Source organism: Mustela erminea, chromosome 2 (assembly GCF_009829155.1).
Source record: "Mustela erminea isolate mMusErm1 chromosome 2, mMusErm1.Pri, whole genome shotgun sequence".
Lineage (NCBI taxonomy): Eukaryota > Metazoa > Chordata > Mammalia > Carnivora > Mustelidae > Mustela > Mustela erminea.
This window is the reverse complement of record NC_045615.1, coordinates 37382140-37403525: the sequence shown is the minus strand read 5'-3', so window position 1 is coordinate 37403525 and position 21386 is coordinate 37382140. Positions and strand designations below refer to the sequence as shown.

Below are 21386 nucleotides of genomic sequence, written 5' to 3'. Positions count from 1 at the left end.
ACATAATGGAGGTTTCTGGTTTTAGAAAAGAAACAGCAGCACTTAATCAAGATTTGAAAGTTTGTTTATTCAGTGTTGGGTAATAGAACATTAGTCTTCTCTGAGGGACAGCAGAGGCTTTCATTTATTAGAAAACTATAGCTTTGCATTATTGTGGCCCACCCATGTGTAAGCAGTAAAGTGCTTCTGAGTGTTAATTGGTCTGCAGTAATGACCATGTTGCTGTAAGATCACATATCCTGTGCAGTGTATAGGTTTTCAGGTCTTCAGTTAAAAACTATATTTTTTCTACATTTTATTTTTCTAACATTTACTCCCTGAATCCACATGGATTAAAAGCAGCATATTTGCCAAAAGGGCAGAGGATGTTATAGTTAGGAGAGGAGGTCAAAAATCTGAGAAAGCCAAGTAACACTCTGGACCTAGTCAGTGTTGGAAAAAAGAGCCTGCTGAAATATATATTCTTTAGCATTACATGTCAGTGTCATTATTGTTATATGAGCAGTTTTAGATCATTAAGAAACCACCAAATTATGCTTATTATGCTCTTGAAGAATTCAGGGAATATCAGTGTGCTTTTTGTAAATCATCCTCCAGTGATGTTCAAAGATGACCACCAGTTTTAGTACTTTCCCCATTTATTTGTCTTATAGGAGATTTCATTGTGATTGTCTGAGGGTACTGGTTAGGTTGATTTATTCAGCCAACAGTCATTGATTGTGTGCCTACCATGTGCTGGACCCTGACATAAGCCATGGAGATACACTGAAGTAGTCCAAGACTCTGCCATCATGGAGCTTATGTTCCTGGGGGGCAGACAAGAGCTAAGTAAATGGGGGTGTGTTGTTTCATTCAGATGTTAGTGTTTTCAGCACGGTGCAAAGCCATACCTCAGGAGACTCAACCAAGGGTAGGTTATAGTCTGCTGAGGCTGAAGAAAAGACCCAGAAGCAGTGATTGAGACACAAGTTCATGGAGGGAACTTATGTACAGGGAATCCAAGAAAAGCAGACTGGACAAGACACCTGCTTCTGGGACCCACAGGCAATAAGTTTTTATAGTGTAGCAACTTAGTCTAGCAGCTGTCTATAGCCCTTCCCCTCCTTCCATGGCCAGCATTCCAAGGAGCTCAGGGCCCACCATCCAGTCCCTCTGGGTTGGCCACCCCTAGAGCTCCTACCTTGAATGCTGAGCAACATGTTCTTGTACATACTCTGCTTGATTGGAATATAAAGGGAGGGTGAGATCTCTGTATTCTCAAGATGGTGATTCACAGGAACATTTGGAGTGTGCTTGTACAAACTAACTTTCTACCATGTACCATATACTCCACCTGTCCTACACTGGTTGGTCCATACTTTTTGTTGTTTTTGTTGTTGTCGAGAGGTGGTGGCAGGGAATGACAGAGAGAGAGGGAGAGACAGAATCTTAAGCAGGTTTCATGACCCTAGATCATGACCTGAGATGAAAAGAAGAGTCAGATGCTCAAATGACTGAGTCACCCAGGTGCCCATGGCCTATACATTTTTAAATTTTCTCTTCTTTCACAGTGTCTGTGGGACCAAGTATGCCGAAGTACATTGCAACTAAATCCTACAACAACAGTACAAGCCACAGTATCCAAATAATAGGAGAACACAAATGGCTAAGAAATTCTAGAAACAAGGGCACCTGGGTGGCTCAATGGGTTAAGCCTCTGCCTTCGGCTCAGGTCATGATCTCTGGGTCCTGGAATTGAGCCCCACAATGGGCTCTCTGCTTAGCAGGGAGCCTGTTCCCCCCCCCCCCCCACCTCTCTGCCTACTTGTGATGTCTGTCTGTCAAATAAATAAATAAATCCTAAAAAAAAAAAAAAAAGAAAGAAAGAAAAGAAAAGAAATTCTAGAAACATTTTGCCAGAGGAAGCCTGCAGTTGCTGAGAGGGAGGGGAGAGTTCACTATATACCCAACAGTTGGTTTTATTCTGTATAGAAGCTATGGTCAGGACCCAACTGGCAAATAGGTCCCCCATGCAGAGTCTAAAGGCAAAAAGTAAGCTGTTCAGTAGCCACCAGAAGAGGCAGGTCATGATTGCTTACTAGAAAGCAGTAGGCAGTGTTGTTTTGGGATGACACCACCCATAATTGTGGTTTGGCTCCAGGTTTATAGTACCCAGTTGTTGGCCTTCCCTCTGTTACACAGTGGGGCAGATCTGAAAAGGATGGTGGGGGTATAATAATGTTCCATAAGGTGATTATGATAGTGTCTTTTTTTTTTTTTAGAGGTCGGGGGGGAGACTGCTAAGCAGGCTTTGCACCCAGCATAGAGCCCAGCATGGCGCTCAAGTCTCAGAACCCTGAGATCATGACCTGAGCCCAAATCAAGAGTTGGGTGCTTAACCGACGGAGCCACCCATGTGCCCCAGTAGTATTATTTTTTTATGAGAAGCCTGGGCTTGTGTACCTTCATTGTCTTTGGTGGAGTGGGATGAAGAATTGGGATGATCGTTATAGGTCCTGTTCTTGTCCTATTCCCCACTGGGCCAAAAACCCGAACCACTGTGGACTTCTTTATCACTTCCAGGGCCATTTAATTATATGTTCCCCTGTGGGTGGATCTTGCGGCAGGGACAATAGAAGGTTATCTCGTGCCTCTACTTGCAGCAGAGAACATCCTTCCAGCATGCTGTCTACTTGTATTCTAAGACTGACATCAGGTCCTTGAGTGAGTAGAGTGTAGGCACTGGACTGATTAGAATGTACATGTTAATTTAATGCCCATATAGCTGTTGACAGGTAGCTTGTCCAGAGGGCCAGTGAATGCGTTTCTTGTTGCAATTGTTGTTTCAACAGCCAGTTCACATGTTCTTTCAGTCCAGGTGCAGTGGGATTGTGTGGTAGATGGAAATGCCAGTGGATATGTTGAGTGTTGGCCCACTCTTGCACTTCATGTTGTGTAAACTGGGAGCCTTGGTTGCTGTCGATATCAATGATACCCCAGCAGCACACAGCTGTTCTAGACTGCGGATGTTAGCCTTTTGGTTAGCATGCTTACTGGGGTAGGCTTGTAGGAGTCCTAATTAAGTGTCAGTACACATCAAAGTATAACAGCCATCAGAGAAAGGGGTAGTGGACCAATGTAGTCAGTCTGCCATCTCCGAATGGGGTGCCACTCCTTGCTATTTGTCTAGTGTCTCTTGGCAGAGGTCATGGTTGTTTCTGAAGACAGGTTGAGCATTGTTAGCGGAGGGTTACAATGTCTTGTAACACCACAGTTAGCTCCAGTTCTTAGCAATGGCCCACAAGGTCTGTTGTCCTTGATGTCCTGTCTTCTTGTGTAGCCAGGTGGTAACATCTTCTGTTGGCATCTCTTCTAGGAGGTAGCCTTGGGCCAGCTAATCAGCTTGTTAGTTATCAGGTGGGGTGCATACTGTGTGTGCATCTACATGGCCAGTAGTGATGTTCATACCTCATAATTGCTGGAGAATGTCCTTCTACATGTTGCCCCAGAGTGGGTGCTCCACTACCTTCTAGTCCTGTGCCTTCCATTGGAGAAGCCACATGGTCAGTTCTCTGTGTATATAACAGAGGGGGTCAGCTCGTGGAGCAGCACCACCAATGCTGCTCACAGTTTGGCCCACTGACTACTATGTCTAGTGCTAGAGTCTTTGAAGATTCTTTCAGTTGAGGGTTGGATGGCAATGGCCATCCAGGTGCAGGGTTTGAACCTTGCTGAGCCATCAGTGACCAGGCATGCTTTAGGGATGGGTCTGTCCCCATCCAGCACAAAATGATGGCAGCCATGGTGGCTCTGCTGTGTCAGTTAATGGCTGTGACATAAGTTACGGGGCCAAGAATGGAGTACAGCTCCACACAAAGGGGGCTGTGTGTCAAGGTACTACATTGTTGAAGGTAGGCATGCCATTCAGCTAGTTCGGGCCTGGGTGCTGCCTGATTTGGCCTTTTGCAATGTACTCTTCAGCAATCCTGCTATAAGATATTGGATGTGAACAGTTACTGGGATCCCTTTAGTTATGTTTCCTACTTACCATGAGGCATGGTAAATAGCACAGAGCTATTATTCTAAAATGCTGTATTGGGTCTCAGCTCCTTTTTATAAATGTGAACAGAAACCTGATAGCACACGTTTTTGCCCTTGCTGTTGCCACAAGCTCCATTCAGACCCTTCTGGGTAACTGGCTGCATCCAATTCATATGGCTGTCCCTGTACGAGAATACTTAAGGCTTCCATGTGTTTATTTAATAGCCATTTTGGCTTGTTTAAATGCTTGCCTTGTCTTTGAGGACTAGTCCCATTCAGCTCCTTTTTAAACCAGTCTATGAAGGGGCAGAAGCAGGTGAGCCAGGCAAGGGGTAAACTGAAGCCGATACCCTAAGAGATCTATGAAAGTTTGTAACTGCTTTGGGATGGTGGGGCACGAGTGTACCTGTATTTTATCAACACTTGCTGCAGAAACATCTTTTGTCTTATCCAGTGAGCCAGGGCCTTGTATTTTGTTTTTGTTGACTGCTCATCCTTGACTTGTTATGTGAGAAGGCAATTCTGGTGCAGCGGACTGCAAAGTAGAAAAAGACTGAGAAGTTAACATTAGATCATCAGTGTCATGAAACAGACAGACCAACTGCCTCTGGAATTGCCTAGTGACTTAGGTCACTGGCCGCCAAGCTATGGCAAGTCTTGGGGCTCTATAAATACCCCGTGGTAGGATGAGGAATGACTGTTCTTACCAGGTCAAAGCGGATTGCTCTTGGCTTTCTGGGGCTATGGGAATACTGAGAAAGGTGCTAACCAGGTCTAACACATAATAATATGCACCTAGAACTTGCCCAATTCAAGTCAACAAGTGACATGATGTTGGGCACAATTGCATGAAGAGGGGGTACCGCCTTATTTAGTTCTCTGTAATCCACAGTCATTCTCCACATTCCATTTGGTTTCTTCACATGCCAGATGAGACTGTTCTATAGACCATGAGTTGATCATATAATGCTCACATTGGCTAGTTCCTTAATCATGCCTGTGATTACTTCATGGCTTCCTGGGAGGTGATATGGTTTAATTGCCATCATCCTCTGTGGGACAAGTAGTATTTATTATAGCTGTCCATTTTGCATCTCTTCTTATTTGTTTGACCAAGTGCACCCTCAATTTGAATTCCCCTACAGTAGTCTGTAATGTTAGTCCTGAGAGGACATCCATTCCTAGAATATATTTGGGCATTGGGGTTATATTGACTGAATGGGGCTTTGGGGAGAGCTGTCCTGTCTGCACTTGCTGTAGTCTGCTTCATTTAGACGATACCACCCCCCGTCATCATCGATGGCAGAGATGGACCTTTGAAAGTAGTTATTTCCATAAAGGAGAGTAAGTTTGGCACCAGTTTCAACCAGAGCCAAAACACTCTGTTTCTATTAGACCAATATATGGTAAGTTCTACATGTGACAGACATGTGGCTCCAGTCCCCAGACACCCAGGTGACAGCACCTTGAATCAGCAGTCCATGTCCTTTGCTTCTTCCCTCGTTCATAGAGAAAGCGCCCATCATCCTCCCTCTGAGGGTGCCCTTTGTAAATTGCTATTCAGGTTTTTAATTTCTGCCAGAGCCCAACAAGGACTGCTTTGGATTATTTGTCTGCTTTCTCAAGGCGGGAGGCCGGGGGGGTGGAGTGGGGTAGGTGGTGGAGGTCTGTGCTGCCCTACCTCTTACTACATCTGGCAACAGGTAACATGCATAGCCCTTTTCTTTGTTTCCTTTTGTTGTGAGTCCCTTTCCTTCATTCCTGCCTTTCTGATACCTCTTTTTCTGACCTTTTCTGTTTCCCTCAGATCTGTGGTAGCCTGCTCAGCCCATGATACAGGCTTGCTACCCCATTAGTGGGTCAAGATGCACATGAGTGCCCCCTACCAATGATAGGGGGCAGACTGTGCCACCATATTTTTAATATTTATTGCAAACAGTTCCTTATCGAGACCTCTGTGATGTTCATCATAGACAGCTCTCGTAGGATGTGCTGGAGCTCTTCCATAGTCTCCCTTCATAAAGGGAGGTCAGCACACCTGCCCCCGTTAGGCCAAGCTAATTTACAGTGCCATACCACCTAGGAGAGTAAAGGGTAATGTAGCCTTCACTGAGGATGCCTTGGGGATACCACCTTAAAGCAGGGTGTGTTGTAACGAACGCCATCTTGGACATTCCCGACCAAAAGCAAACTGCCTTCCATGCCCGTGTTCCATATACTGAGCAACCATAGCACCATGGATTCCCTTCATTTGTGTCTGAATTTATCTTCCAATTCTACCAGTTTGGCAGGTATATACCAGTTTGTGGTCTGTGCTGGTGGTTAGGCATGGGCAGGTTCTAGGGTTCCACACTATGGGCATGGATGCTCTGCTTTCATTTTGGCTAGTAACAAGAGGCTGAGCCAAGAGAATGGGAATTTTTATGGACTCAGTCCCATTAGTCTCTTCCTCAGTAGAACTCTTAGTTGGCTTCCACAATAGCCATAAGAACTCCTTTGCCAGGGCAGGTTACCACCCTTCATTTAGGTCATTCTGTGTGCCAGAGTTATTAATTTTAACAAATTGTTTCCTCAAGCCAATTATCAAGTTCTCTGCAGTGTCATTTATGTTAATCTAGAAATCCTCTCTAAAGGCAGTTTCTCCTTACTTTCTTCAAGGCTGTCACACAGATGGGAGGGGTCATCCAGCTATGGCAGCTGAACATTGATCCTTTTCTTAGTCACATTTATCTTGGTCAAAATTTCCTTTAGACCCTTTCAGGGGTATTCCTGTACTCATGTGGTAGGCTTACCCAATCAAGGATAGTGGCTATAGTGCTCCACATATATGTGGATGGCCAACCTCGGATTTCCCTTGCAAATTTCCCTGTTCCATTTCCCACATGTTGGTGCTCATGTGTACCCCTCCCCGCCCCCCCACCCCGGCTTCCTGGCTGGCTCACCACTTGTGTAGTCCATACTTCCAACAGACTCTAAGCCATTGGTGGATGATTGTCCTGTGAGGCCCAAGAAATGACCTGGAGACAGCCAGTGAGATAGGTTTAGTGGGGGAACTTATTACAGGGAGTCCTGAAGTGTCAGCCTAGACACAAAGTATCTGTTGCAGAGATCTACATGCAGCACGCTTGTATTCTATAGCAACCAGCTTAGCAACTCTCTGAGCCCATCCCCTTCCTGCATGGCCAGTATTCCAAAGAACTCAAGGCCTGCCATCCAGACACTCTTTGTTACAAAGGAGATGCTTCATCTCCCAGCGCCCTGACCTTGAATGCTGAACATTTTCTTCTCTACATTCTGCTTGGTGGGAATATAGAGGGAGGACAGAATATCTGTAGTCCCAGGATCGTGATTAGTGAGAGCATTTAGGGTGTGTTTGTACAAATAAGCCTTCCAGCACTTACCATACACGTAAGAACAGGTGCTGGACTGCTCTGACTTTGTAGTCAAAGGAGGTTAACATTTGAGTCAGGGCAGCTATGCAGAAATCTCCACAGTGTAGTGATGCCCCACATACTCTGCCATGGGAATAGGCTTTGTGCATGAAGGCACCAAAGATAAGGAGTTTGGATTTATTCCGTAGGTAGCAGAAATCAAGAGCAGAAGTACAAGGTGATCTGACTTAATGTTTAGAAAGATTTCTCTAGAAGTCATGTGGAGAATGGACAATAGGTGTACAAACGTAGAAGCTATTGTCTACATTTGTAGACTTGGTCAATTTGAGAGGATATTTTGGAAACAGGTGCTGGCAGAGAGATGGGATATGAAGAAAAGGGAGGAGTCAAGGGTAATGACTCTCAAGATTTTTGGCCTAAACAATTGGGTACTACTGATTGTAGGAAAGCAAATTCTTGGGAAGGAAATTTAAGATCTGTTTTGGACATTTTGTACATAAAACCACTGTTACATAGCCAATGGCTACGTTGAGTAGCCTTTAGATGAGTTTATATCGTGGTGAGAGACTAGGTGTGGGGCATTGTTTGGAAAGTCATCCCTTCATAGGTTAAATTTAAAATCACAAACTGGATGAGATTACATGGTGCAGAGGAGAAGAGGTTGACAGGAACTGATAACATTTAGAAGATAGGTAGAGGAATGGAATGGGGGAGAATCCAAAGGAGACAGAAAAAATGACTAAGAAGTTAAGAAGAAAACCAGAAGACTGAAGACAGGAAGCCTTGAGATGATGATGTAAGGAAAAACGGAGTCAGCAAATACTGCTGAGAAGTGGAATTAAGATAAGGACAGAAAGGATTTAGATAACATAGAGGATGCTAATAACGTTTAGAGCCTTTCTTTGGAGTTTCAGGGAGCAAATGATGGAGAAGTGCTAAAGGGTGAGGAAATGGAGAGAGAATAATATATATGCAGCCAAAGGAGTACCTGTCACGGGAAAAGCAAAATGTGAATAATAGTTGGATGAAGATATGTGGTCAAAAGAGGTGTCCCCCTGCCCCACACAACAGTTGATGCTAAGACGTGTTAATTTAGTAAAGGAAGTGACTTAGGAGAGAGGTAGAAATAGATGGTGATGGGGGAAGGAGGTAAACCTGAAGGAATGCGGGGTCTCCTGTAGAAGGAATGAGATTCAGTGAAGAGGTTGGGGCAAGGATCCTTCGTTCATTCTAATGGGAAACAATGCTATGTAATTTAAGACCAAGTATTTTTAGACCATTAACTGTGACTCTTTTTTTTTTTTTTAATTTAAACTTTATTTTATTTTTTCAAAGTTCCAAGATGCATTGTTTATTCATCATACCCAGTGCTCCATGCAATATGTACCCTCCTTAATACCCAACACCAGACTCACCCAACAACTCTTACCTTTCCTTATGAATTGGTGTGATTCAGTCTCTGTGTTAATGATGTGTATTCAAGGTTTGATGCTGCCTCTTGGAGTTAGTGACATTGAGTTGGAATGTTTCATATAAGGGGTTGAGAGGACCTCTGAAATAGAGTGGTAGTAGGAAGAACAAGGAAAAAGAATATCTAAGAGAGTTGTGGTTTTCAAGTGAAAAATCAAGAGTGTGATGTTAATTGGATTTAGCAAACAGGAAGAATGGATGTGGGTTGATCAGTTTCACAAATTGGAAGACCACTAACCTCAGTGACCAAAATGGAGGTGCTGTTGAAATAATTACTGGTATAGCCAATTTTTTTATTTGCTAGTTCCTTCAAAAGAAGGAATAGTTATTTTCTTTTTTGCATTTCTGTGTTTTATAGAAATATTACTTGGGCTTAATATAATAGGATGCTTCTTGAAGATGCTGTTCTTGAGGCAGTTTTGAATATTTAAACATTAATGCATGTTTTCCATAATTTTTTCCTGAGGGATGAATCAGCCAAAATAACAAGTCTTTAAGTTGTAAAACCTCCATTTAGTCATTAGTCATAAATATACTGAGTTAATAAAAGCCTACTTTTGTCTGAAATTACATACTGGTAAGTAACATTAACATGAATGACGTTACCATTTTTTAAATTAATAGGTTCTCCCTTTTAATTTTTAGGTTCTTTTCTCATTTTCTGCTTACTTCAGAGAACATTAATTTGTCCGCATGTCATTTACAAAGTGTAAAACACATACTATTTTGTTCCTTATAAAATAAACATGGCAGAATTGACATCTAACAAAATGGTTTTTTTCCAGCATCTCTATACCGGTTTTATTTTATTATATTTTGTTAATGTGGGTACCAAAAATATTTATCTTGAGGCTAATAAATGATTGTGGCAATCCATATAAAGTAATCTTAACTTTCTAGGCTACAAGGCTCTTTCATCTTTTTAACCTAATAGAATGTTTTCTCATGACATATGTTGAACTCATGTCTCTGTTTTGTTTTGTTTTTACAGGTTAATGTGTGAGACTGTGAGATATGAAAGACATGAAGCAAATGAAGTTTTATACTAGTAGGTGTTTTCTTTCTCTTTGTACAGTGTATACTGCAATAACTAAATAATTTCTTAAAGTTTCACAAAAGTATTAATAACAGCTAGGTCATTCTTACCTTAATATTGCATTAACTTATTTTTTGTAATTTAGAAATGTAGAACATTTCAACTATTACCTGCCATAAAAGTAAAAATTTACCATCATTTGCTGCTAAGTTCCCATCTATAGCTATATATCTCTCACTTGTGGTTCAGAGATATTATTTAATATTATGGATATTTTGACATTTTTATCATTGTGAAATAAGAAACAGTGTGGTCTTTCCAACAGAACAAAATACATGTTCCCATAACCACATCAAGTGAGATTTAATGATAGCATAAGTGTCATATTTTAGTTTGTAACCTTTTCAGAAATAGGAAAATAAGCTGTGCACATCTCTTTGGGCTTATTTTGTTCTATAAATAATACTGATATTTCTTTCAAGATGTGTAACATATTTTTTGAAAAAATTACAATAATTTTCTTAAGAATGTGATAAACATATAGCAGGTAAATATATTAAGGACATATAAACTGGTTTATTGCACATACTATTTTATTAATGTTTGCCATGATTGGCTGTTGTTCTGTTGACTTTCCATTTTTCAAAGCACTATTAAATAAATAATTACTACTTTCCATGCATATTATAGGGAGTATTTATTGGAATAAATGAAATACAGCTTCTCCCCCTTAGGGAGGCTGTAATTACAATCTCTTGAAGGAGGTAGAAATAGAATAAAAGGAAAACAACAACAACAACAACAACAAAAAATAACCAACCAGAGGAACTGAGAAAATGGATAGGTACTAAGGGCTGAAGAAGTGCAAGGGAAGCCCTGAAGGGAATGGGGAGTCTTAGAGAAGTGGCCCTTTGAACTAGGTCTCAAAAGTATATCTGGTGGTCTAGAGAGACTTTCTTGGCAGAAGGAAGAGTAAATATGGGAACACAGAGAGGGAAAGGGCCTGATCTGATGTTCTGAATGCTGTGGCAAGTTTAGGACCACTGACATGTGGGTGGGCATCAAGATAACAAATTGAGAAGTCAGGCCACAGTCATAATTTGCTTGTAAATGTGTTGTTAAAAATAACCAGTTGTGATTCTTTAGGCAATTGGAAATGAATTTTTTCCCTTCTAAATAACATTTTATTATGGAAAATTGTAAATGTTCACAATATTAAAGACAGCAGTATAACGGACCCCCATGTATGTATCATCCAACATTGTTAACTGATGGCCAATTAGGCTTCATCTCTTACTCCCCCTCTCCCACTTCCAGCTGGATTATTTATAAGTAAATCCTGACATAACAATTCATCCATATCAATTTTGGTATGTATCTTTATCTTTAAAAGATAAAGACTTAAAAAAAAAAAACCTAACCACAATACTATCATCAAACCTAAAAAAAAATTATTCTTTAATATTATGATAACATTCAAAATCTCTTTGTCTCAAAAAATCTTTTTTTTTCTTTTTTTTACAGTTTATTTATTGGTTGGTGTTTTTCTTACATCTGTTTTAATCTGTAGCCATGTGGCCAGTTTTCAAGCAGCAAAATGATATGACCAAGTGCCTCCCCATCCTTCCCCTCAAAGATGATACCTGTGTCTCTCTGAAAATACAGAGGTGGATTAGATTGAGTGGCTGGGCAGGGAGATTAGTGAGGAGACAATTGAAGTAGTAAAGCTTGGACTGAGGCTAACTGAAGGAATTGAGGGGGGGGAGTCAGGGATAGGTGATCTGATCTGATCTGATCTAGGATGATTCTTAGGTTATAATGTAGGAAACTATGACATCTAGAGACTGTTTAACAGGCATTTGTAAATATCTAGTCTAGAAATTAAAAGAATGTATATCAAGTATAGAAGAATAGTAAGTAACCAGGATGTATTTGTTAATGGGAAAACTAACAAGAGGCAAATGCCTTTAACGTATTTTATTCTTGAAGAAATTAAGATATAAATATTTTAGAATATTTGTTTCTTTTAGGAGCAATTAGAAGCTATCAGTGGAATGGGATGTACAAATGTCAGGGTTGGAAATTTCTGAGGAATATTAGTAACATTTATTGAAGCAGTCTAGTGGCAGGAAGTGTCAACTCTATTCCTTTATTGTCACGCACCCGCCACCCCCCCACCCAAAAACGTGGTTTTGGTAGTATTGATGATGAGGTCATAGCAGACATTGAACAAGGACTTCCTATCTCCCACATAGTCTAATAAGTGCTTTACATGCATTAACTTCTTATAGTTTGCCTTTGGGGGTAGATGTTATCATCACCCTAGTTTTACACATGAAGGAGCTTAGGCTTTTAGGGGCTAAAGAACTTGGAACTTGCCAAGGTCTCATTGTTGAAAGTGGAATCTGGATTTGGGCCTAGACCTGGTGATTCTGTCACTTTAGCTGTTACCACTCACCAGCTTTTACTGGCCATTTTCATGCCATGGTAAGAAATGGCACGCTGAGAAATGCTATTGCTTTTGTGTGAGTCAGTATGAGCACATCATCTCTCCCTGTTGCCGGGTTTCCCTGAGGTGGTGGAAACCCACCATCCATTCTGCCTCTATTATCTTGAGTCCCTAGCAGTGATTACTTATTATTCATTTAAACTGCAGGTAATTTACAGTGTCTTTAAATATACCTGAGTTTTTTTTTTTTTTTAACTCAGTTTAGACAGTGAATGTGAATTATGCTGATAATGCAAAGCCATGTTTTAGATAATCCTAAATAGATTGCATTTAGGCTAGAATTTGTATATAAAGTTGATTGTAGCAGTTGCTCATATTTGACTAGTTAGAGTAAGGTGACAGCATTAGTAACAATGAAAAGTCTGTGCATATCATGATTTCCTAAGACCAAAAATTCAGAGACTAATTGTAGATCACTTAATCAGATCCCTAGTATTGGCCAATCTTATGATGAAGCATAATTAGAACGTTTTCTGTTGTGATCTTTGAATAGACATGTTTCTGCTGTTAGCCATTCAGGTAAATGCAGTTTGGAAAATTAAAGAACATTTGTATTTGTGGTACATATAAGTCTATGATAACTTAATACTATCCCTCTTTGGGGGACCTGTTGTTATTAACTCATGAGGGAAATGACTTGTCTGTTCTTGTTCTCCCTCAAGCTTTAAGAATGTAGTGTAGCCAGAATATCAAAGACTTTGAGACTTTGGTTTTATGACCCAGTGATGAGTATTTTCTTTTTCTTATTCTGTTTGTGTGTTGGTAACTTCTAAGTCTATGGTTTTAATAATTTCACCAGGTAAATATGGTATTCTTTTGATCCAACTCTGTACCTCTTTTTTCTCATCTATAAAATGGGAACAATAATAATAGTACCTACTCTGTAGTGTTGGTGTGAGAACAATATCAGTACTGTGTATAAAGTATGTAGAGCATTGCATATACAGTAAGTGCATAAAAATTTTAGCTGCTTCTCAGGGAGTCTGCTGAGATTCTCTCCCTCTGTCCCTCTCCTCACCTACTCCCCTCCCCCTAAAATAAAAAAAAGAAATCTTCAAAAAAAAAGTTAGCTGCTACTGTCATTGTTGTCATCAGTGTTTTGATAATTTGCGTTTTGGTCTCCCAATTTTTTAGTTGCTTTAGACTTTCGTTAGGAAAGCATTATGGTAGTAATGTCTAACTGCCAAGGTGTTACAGTTTTAGCATAAACCAACCGGATGACAGAAATGCGTTTTAAATTGTATCGAGATTAGGGGGAGAATTGTGGTTCTGATGAAATTGAACTTTAAAAAATTTAGAACTGACCATTTACATTCTAGTATTTTTCTGTACTAGAAAGATCAAATTAGTTGAACTTTATACAGTGGATGAGAATATCAGGTGATTTCTGCCTTCCTTTCATTTGTTATCTGCTATATTTTATCTGTATTTTGCTCACTTGGGAAATAGAGTTTGATAATATAAATTCCTAAGCTGATGGACTTTAATTTAGAGATATTTTACTTAAAGAATTTAATTCCAGAAATGAGATAAACAATGTGTCCTTTCAGCGTTAGTTTTTCTTTAGTGGCCAACCATCCTTGTTTTAATTTATAGATACATTTAAAGTGCTAAAAGCCTTTGGATCAGAAATTCATCCATTACAGCTTTTCATAAGTGTACACACACATCACATATCCACAGTATAAATATGTGTAACTCTATCTCTGTGCTCATTTTCCACATATATGTCTGCCTGAATCCTTTAGTTTCCAAAAGAGTTTCCATAGCATTTTGTGAAGGAGTTTCTTTCCTTATTGCAGGAGAGGAAATTGTTTCAAAAAAGAAAAGAAAAGCTTCATTGAGGGCTATTGAGTCTCTTCAAGTATTTTGATTTAAATCTGTAAATGTGCAATTTAGAACCTCAAGCCTCAGCCCTTATTGCTTGTAGCGGTCTTTTCATTTGTTGACTTGTTTCCTGTTTTTACAGCAGCTATCCTGAATTGTTACTTCTCTATAAGGCCACCAAGCACTCCCACTCCTTGTCAAGGGATTTTGCTTCAGGCTTCACTTTCTGTTCTCAAATGCCCAATTTGTCTGGCTGCTGGTGCCTCCTGTTTCTCCCATCCCTCCAGGGGAAAGAAAGGTCCATTTCCCTGCCCAGGGTGGTTATTCCTCTTTTCTCCTGAGCTGCTGACCTCTCCTCCTGCCCCCATCCGTACAGACTCTTGTCTCAGTCTCTGCTATCCATAAGAATGTTCTTCTTTGACTCTTTGGCACATATCCAATTACTGTCCTACTTTTTCCTTTCTGATGTAGCCAACCATTTATTTTATTTTACATTACCCATCGATTATTTAGGTTGCATTAGCTCCCCACTTTAAAAAACAAACCAACCCTAAAAAACCCCCCAATATTTCACATCTCCTTTCTTTCCTAGCAACATATAATCACAATTTTTAAGTATCTTTCTTGGCCATGTTTCCATAATTTTGCTATACTTGTATGTGTGTATGAAGAAAATGGTGAAACCTAAGATTTTCATTTATACAAAGGAATGATATTTTTAAAGAATTAGCCTGTGCATAGAATTGTAGTACAAGGATGTTTGGCCACCAAGCTTGGCATGTTGTGAGGTACTCATGTGCCCTATGTAAGTATGAGAATTCAAATACACACACCCCTGTGTGTGTGTATGTATGCACACCAACATATGGACTTACTTAGAAAGATTGTTTTATGTACATATGGTAATACTTGAGGGCTTCTTAGCAATATTGGTATTTTAATATTTACTAGTAGTCTTTCAATAAAAATGTTTTGGTTTTGTGGTGAATGGAAGAGTAAATAACTTTCAAAACTGTATTTAATTTTAAACTCTCTCAGGGCAAGGACTGTGGTTTACATTTGCCATGCCTAGTACAGAAATTTGCATTAATCTGTTTTTTTTTTTTTTTAATTTATTTCAAAGGAAGATACTCCTTTTCTAGCTCAGCCAATAAAGACCTTCCTTATGGTCTCATTTTGTAATAAAAGAGCTGACTGCATATTTGATGTGAGATTCTTTGTGTTGGTAAATAAGGCTTCCTGCTTTCTGATAAGTACAGGTTAATAGTGCTATAAATTGTTAGGCAGTATTATTGCACTTACCCCAGGACCTTGTTTAGTGGGTTGGGCAGATTTGGCTTTGGATTTGACTCCATTTCAGGATTTCTACAATTCTCTTTAATTTATGAGCACCAGTTTTCTCTAGTCGAGGAACAGGTTTGTTGTGGGAAAAAACAACAACAACAACAACAAAACCAACTGTAATGTGTAAGTCTAAAAGACACAGCTTTGTAATTAATTTCATGACCCATTGGTAGTTTTCAAAACCATTAATTTTTCAGATTTGTCTGGTCTTTTAAATTTGATAAATTGTTTCTTGAGCCCTCCAAAATACCCCTCCACCCTTAATGTACCTGAATGAACGATATATTGTAATAAATATGTAATCCACATTGAATTTTTTTTTCATTAAAAAAAAAGTGTTTTGAGTAACTTCAAGGCTACCAAGGCATCACTCCTTCATTTCATTTTTTAAATGAATTTTATGTTTAAGAATGATTCCATTTATGAGCCTATAGGATTTCTGGCTTTATTAGTTCTTCAAAGTTTATAGTGTTCATTTTGCTGGTTAAGTAAATTATAATTTTAAAAAAATGGATGCCTACTATATTCCTTATATTTTCAAAATACATTTTTTTTTTCAAACTAAAGCTGAAATAGCTTAATATTTTCATCAGTTTTCAGAGTTCTTCTGATTCTGTTTACTTTTTCATGGTACTAAGCTTCTATAATTGAGCGCTTTGAGTAGAGAATAAGGATTTTCTGAAAAACTTAATGTTGTAAGGTGTTTCCTTCAAGGTTTTTATTTATAAAAGTAAAATAACTTCCTTATAATTTAGAACTCTTAGGAAATAGAATACAAAGTTACCCTCTATTTTTTAAATGTTTTTGTAAGTATGGGAATTTATGTATTTATATATTATTAAATATTATGAAGTATGATTTTATGACAAAATATTGCTTCTCGATAAGTTAGGAATATGAGTGCCAAGCAGTTGTAACTCTTGGTAGAGCTCTAAAATATATGTTATATTTTGTGCCTTAATAAAAATGGTGTGGGTTCATTTTTCTTTGACCCAATATTGTTAAGGTCACTTATAATGCTGTGTTGCATTAATTTATTTGGTGAGCTTACTTTGTGTCATTGGCCATACAAAAATAAATCATACGTATTTTGTCTTTCAGCTTACAGTCCCATCAGAAGAGCCAAAACCAAAAACAACTTATGATTAAACTTTTTGCTAAATTCAGTAATAAAAGTGATGTAATGTATTTGAAAAAGATTAAAATTATTGTGTATCTGAAAAGCCATCTGTATATTGGAAGGTGGCCATTGTTTGAATTTCTTTTTTTAAGCCATGGAACACTTTGTTCAAGGGAAATCCTATTTAGCTCAATAGCAGTAGCTATTATGGTTGGAGGAGGGTTGGACTGTCCCAAGGGGCTCGCAAGTGCATATTGAAAACCTCTGAGGTGAACTGACTGCCTGACCCCTGTAAAAGAACAGAGAATAATTTGCTGTAAATAAGTAGAGTCATTTTCTGGTTAGTTTTTGGCGTAATCCTGTATTTTGAGAGTATAAGTCTAAGCCCATCAAAACAGTATAATGGCAGCATAGGTAAGCAGCAGTGAGGGCCTGAACTTCAGCAGACGGCTTCGATTGAAAGTCTTGGGGGTTGGGAGGTGCAAAAGGAATGTGACGATAGGTTGGGGAGAAGGAGAAACAAGTGGGAAGATTTTCTGTTTTCTGGTTTTATCCTCTGGTTGGATGCTGCTGCTCAGTGGATACAGAAGAAACAGGTGTTTTTCTAGTTTGGGCCACTTGGTGGCTGGCCCTCTGAGACTCCTTGTTAGTTGTTTGTACTTAGTTATCGGAACTTTTGTTAGTCTTCATTTTTTACCCCCCTCTCTGATATTTTGCCACAGATGTGGAGCCAGTCGCCCACATAAAGGTGGTAAGAATCCTGTCTCTGCATCTCTTGGATGCCAGCAGCTTTGATGTTTGATTGTGGTATAACATCCTTTCTAAAATATCCAAAAAATGGATGTTTGGTGTTTGAGGTCTTGGTTGTACTTAGCCTCTCTGTGATTGCCATGTACCACCTCTTCCCTGAATGGTCTTCTTAACCACTATTTGTGCATACTTTACTGATGCTTGCCTGAATGGGTGGCCATCCTTATTCCCCATGATTTTCATGTTTTGTTAATGCTGCCAGTAGAAAGCACTGTGGAGATTCTTCTACACTCCCCTGGATCACTTCTGACTTGTGCTAGTGCCATATGGTACTCGATCTGCTATAATGGGGGGTGCACTTTTTGTAGCGCTCATGCCCTCCTCATACCTAATTTTGTAGGTCATCTGGGAAAGCACTACTTTCTGGTACCAAATCGTTTGGGTTTTGCAAGGGTACCATTCTTAACCAGTATTTAAGTTTCTATTTGTTGCCACCACCCCTCCCCGCTAGATGTCTGTTTTGAACTGAATATTGAATCAGACAAGTATCTTTGTGCACAGCTGCCTGCCCCCTCCTGCCACTCCTGTTTGATTACAAGTCTTTCTTCTCTGTTTTCCTTGCCTTCATTGCCATAAGCAGCTCTTTTGGGTGATTGGGCTCCACAAAACACCATTAAATTTTCGTATTGTTATTAACAACTGAATAAAGTAGTCTTTTCATGTTATTTTTTTGCTAATAGCCATCTTTGCTGAGTTAGTTTTCTTTTGATGCTGATGATGGTTCTTTCAACCGCCTTGTCAACTTTGATTTGATCACTTGTATTAGCTTCCTGCTTTATTAAATATGGAATGTGGAGCAGCACACACAGCTCTTTCACGTGGAGACATCGCCACCGTGTGGACCTACAGGATATTGCTAAGGAAGTTCTTTCAGCCTGGCTTCATTCCTCTAGTTACTAGTAAATTAAAACTTACATCTTTGACTTTCACTTTATTTTTTGCAGGGGATTGGAGGGGGTGGGGCATGAGTACAGGGGGAAAGAGAGGGACAAGCCAACTCTGTGCTGAACGCAGGGCCCACTCCTTGCTCATCCAGATCTCGCGACCCTATGATCATGACCTGAGAGGAAACCAAGAGTCTGACGCTTAACCGACTGAGCCACCCAGGCGCCCCTGACTTTCACTTTAATACCACATCTGAGCTGGTGTCTATTAAATTATTAATTAATTCATTAAGAATATAGCTGAGTGCCAGTCAAGCATTGTATAGTGTATGTATTGGGGGTACTGGTGAGTACTAGAGGAGTTTAAAAACTAATGGGGGAAGACTCCTAAAATAAATATTCTGATACTGGCAACTGCTTAATATGGGCATGTACAAAATGCTCTGGGAACTCAGGAGGAGAGTGACTCACTTTATTTCAAAGCTACTAAAACACTTCTCAGAGGAAGTGGTGATTAACCTGGAATTCAAAGGATGAGTAATGAGTTTACTCGATAAAAGGTACTGTTTAGAAGCTGGAACAGCACATTTGTTCAAAGGCCCTGAGGAATTGGTGGAAAAAAAGTGTAGTGTGGCTGAACTGGGTGAAGTTTGCTGTATAGGATATTCGGGATTAGGAGCACAAAGTATAATTGTAGGTTGGACCTTTTGGAAAGGGTCATGATAGGAGAAAAGAGACGAAGAGAACTCGTATTTTTTTGTGTACTTATATACAAGGCACTGCAGAGATATTGTTTTGTTAAATCTGTGAAAAAGGTATCGACATCTCCATTTTACAGTGGAGGAACTAGAGTCTTAGAATTTAACTTCACCAGGATCATATGGCTGGGGGGAAAGAACAGATGTTCCCAAGGCTTTGCACTTTGCAGAGCAATAGATTGCTTCCCTTACGTTCTATGCTAAGAGGTTTGGACTATCTGTTGTTAGGGAACGGTGGGTTATGAGCAGAAGCATGCCATGGTCTGCTCTACCTGAACAAATAGTAGCTGAAATGGTGCCCAGTTTCCACCTGGTACAGCACACAGTTCCTGTCTAAAAGGAGGTTCAAGTAGTTGGAGGAGGATACCTAGATACCTCAGGACTAAGAATTCAATAGAGAAAAGTATAAAATAGAATGAAATTGGATGAGATAAGTATTTTAGAATTTGGAAAATGGTGAGTGAGAATGTTTTAATTAAGAAATAGGATTTGGGGGCGCCTGGGTGGCTCAGTGGGTTAAAGCCTCTGCCTTCGGCTCAGGTAGTGATCCCAGGGTCCTGGGATCGAGCCCCGCATCAGGCTCTCTGCTCAGCGGGGAGCCTGCTTCCTCCTCCCTCTCTGCCTGCTTCTCTGCCTTCTTGTGATCTCTGTCTATCAAATAAAATAAATAAAATCTAAAAAAAAAAAGAAATAGGATTTGAAAGGGAGGTGAACCGTGAGAGACTATGGACTCTAAAAAAACAATCTGAGGGGTTTGAATTGGCGGGTTGGTGGGAGGTTGGGGTACCAGGTGGTGGGTATTATAGAGGGCACGGATTGCATGGAGCACTGGGTGTGGTGAAAAAATGATGAATACTGTTATGCTGAAAATAAATAAAAAATAAGTTAAAAAAAATAGGATTTGAGCCATTTCTTTCAGGTACAGTGTGATTAAGAAGGTAGAGAAAGGCAAACATCTTGGACAAATTGGCAGAGATGGGAAGGAAAGACAGGAAAGCAGCCAGTCAGCAGTGGTGGGTTTGTGTTGAGGAGTAGAAGGCAGTAAGGTGGGGGGAAGAATGGCACCAGATTTCATGCTTAACCTCTTCCCCATTATGCTAAGTCTGTACTTGCCATTTTGGTTTAGCCTTGGTTCTCAAAGGGCATCATTCATTTTTTATTACTTCAGAGTCCTTCTACCTAATTATACTGGGAGTGAATCGATCATTTTGTAATGGTCTGTTTTTATTTTATAGTTTTTGTTTTGTTTTGTTTAGGTTCATTTTCTCGCCATTGGTGAGATTAAAAAAAAAAAGGCTCTCAGAGTATCTTGTCATACATTTAGGCTTTTGTGGCTTTCGTTTTATAGATGCAGAATGGGCTGTATTGGCATCAAATCAGTTGTCTGTTATAGTTCTTAGTTCAGTCTAAAAAATTATTTTTGTACATGTCCAGTTTGGCTAATCAGAGAAACCTGTAACGTACTACTTTGCTATATGTCCCTCTTTAATCTTGAGGTTTCTCTCTTCTCCCCATTGCTGGTGATGTTAAAACTTAGGTTATTTGGAGATGCTCGATCAGGTTTATTCTAAGATTCAGCCTTTCCCCTTAGCTCATAATTTTAGCCCTTAATTCATATTTTTAAAGCATAAAACAATTATTTGAGGAAAAAATTAAAATAACACTGGTGCATACAACACCTGCAACATATTTGCGTAGATAGTGGTAAGAGTTGTACTTTTTCCCTTGCTGTTTGTTGTTGTTGGGGCTTAATACTGAGACAGTTTTTCTAAAGGTTTTTCAAAGTTGACAATCTCCATACATAAGAATCTCCTGGGATATTTGTTTAAAAGGTGCTGTGATTTATTTCCCACCTAACAGTTACAGCCTGTGGGTTTGGGTGGAATAAGTAGAGCCTGGGAGCATGTATTCTTACTTCATATCCCAGGTGATTCATACGCGTATTAAAACTTGAGAACCTCTGGACAAAATAAATCCCAGCGTTAGTCCCGCATAACTGTTATTGTTGTAGTCAGTCTTCTGTTAGCTAACTTCATTGCTAGTGTGTCTGTAAGCGAGGTCGTGGATTCAGTTTGCTTACCCTTTAAGTGTAGAAAAGTTTAAGGCTGTTGCTGCTGACTTCTTCATGTTTTCTTTTGAAAAAACATCATCACTTTGTATGTGTAAAATGCTATAAAACCTCTCAGGTAACGGCAGCTGCACTGTGGGAAAGGAGT

General features: G+C 39.6%; 1 protein-coding gene across 11 annotated transcripts in view; it reads left to right on the top strand.

Annotated features, from left to right (window-relative positions):
• Nucleotides 1-21386, top strand: part of RAPGEF2 (Rap guanine nucleotide exchange factor 2) — a 240894-nt gene that overhangs the window by 72176 nt on the left and 147332 nt on the right. For all 11 annotated transcript variants that reach the window (XM_032332649.1, XM_032332644.1, XM_032332640.1 and 8 more), the window contains exon 3: nucleotides 9874-9930. In XM_032332649.1, coding sequence (XP_032188540.1) covers nucleotides 9874-9930 — 57 coding nt within the window. The remainder of the gene's footprint in view (nucleotides 1-9873; nucleotides 9931-21386) is intronic.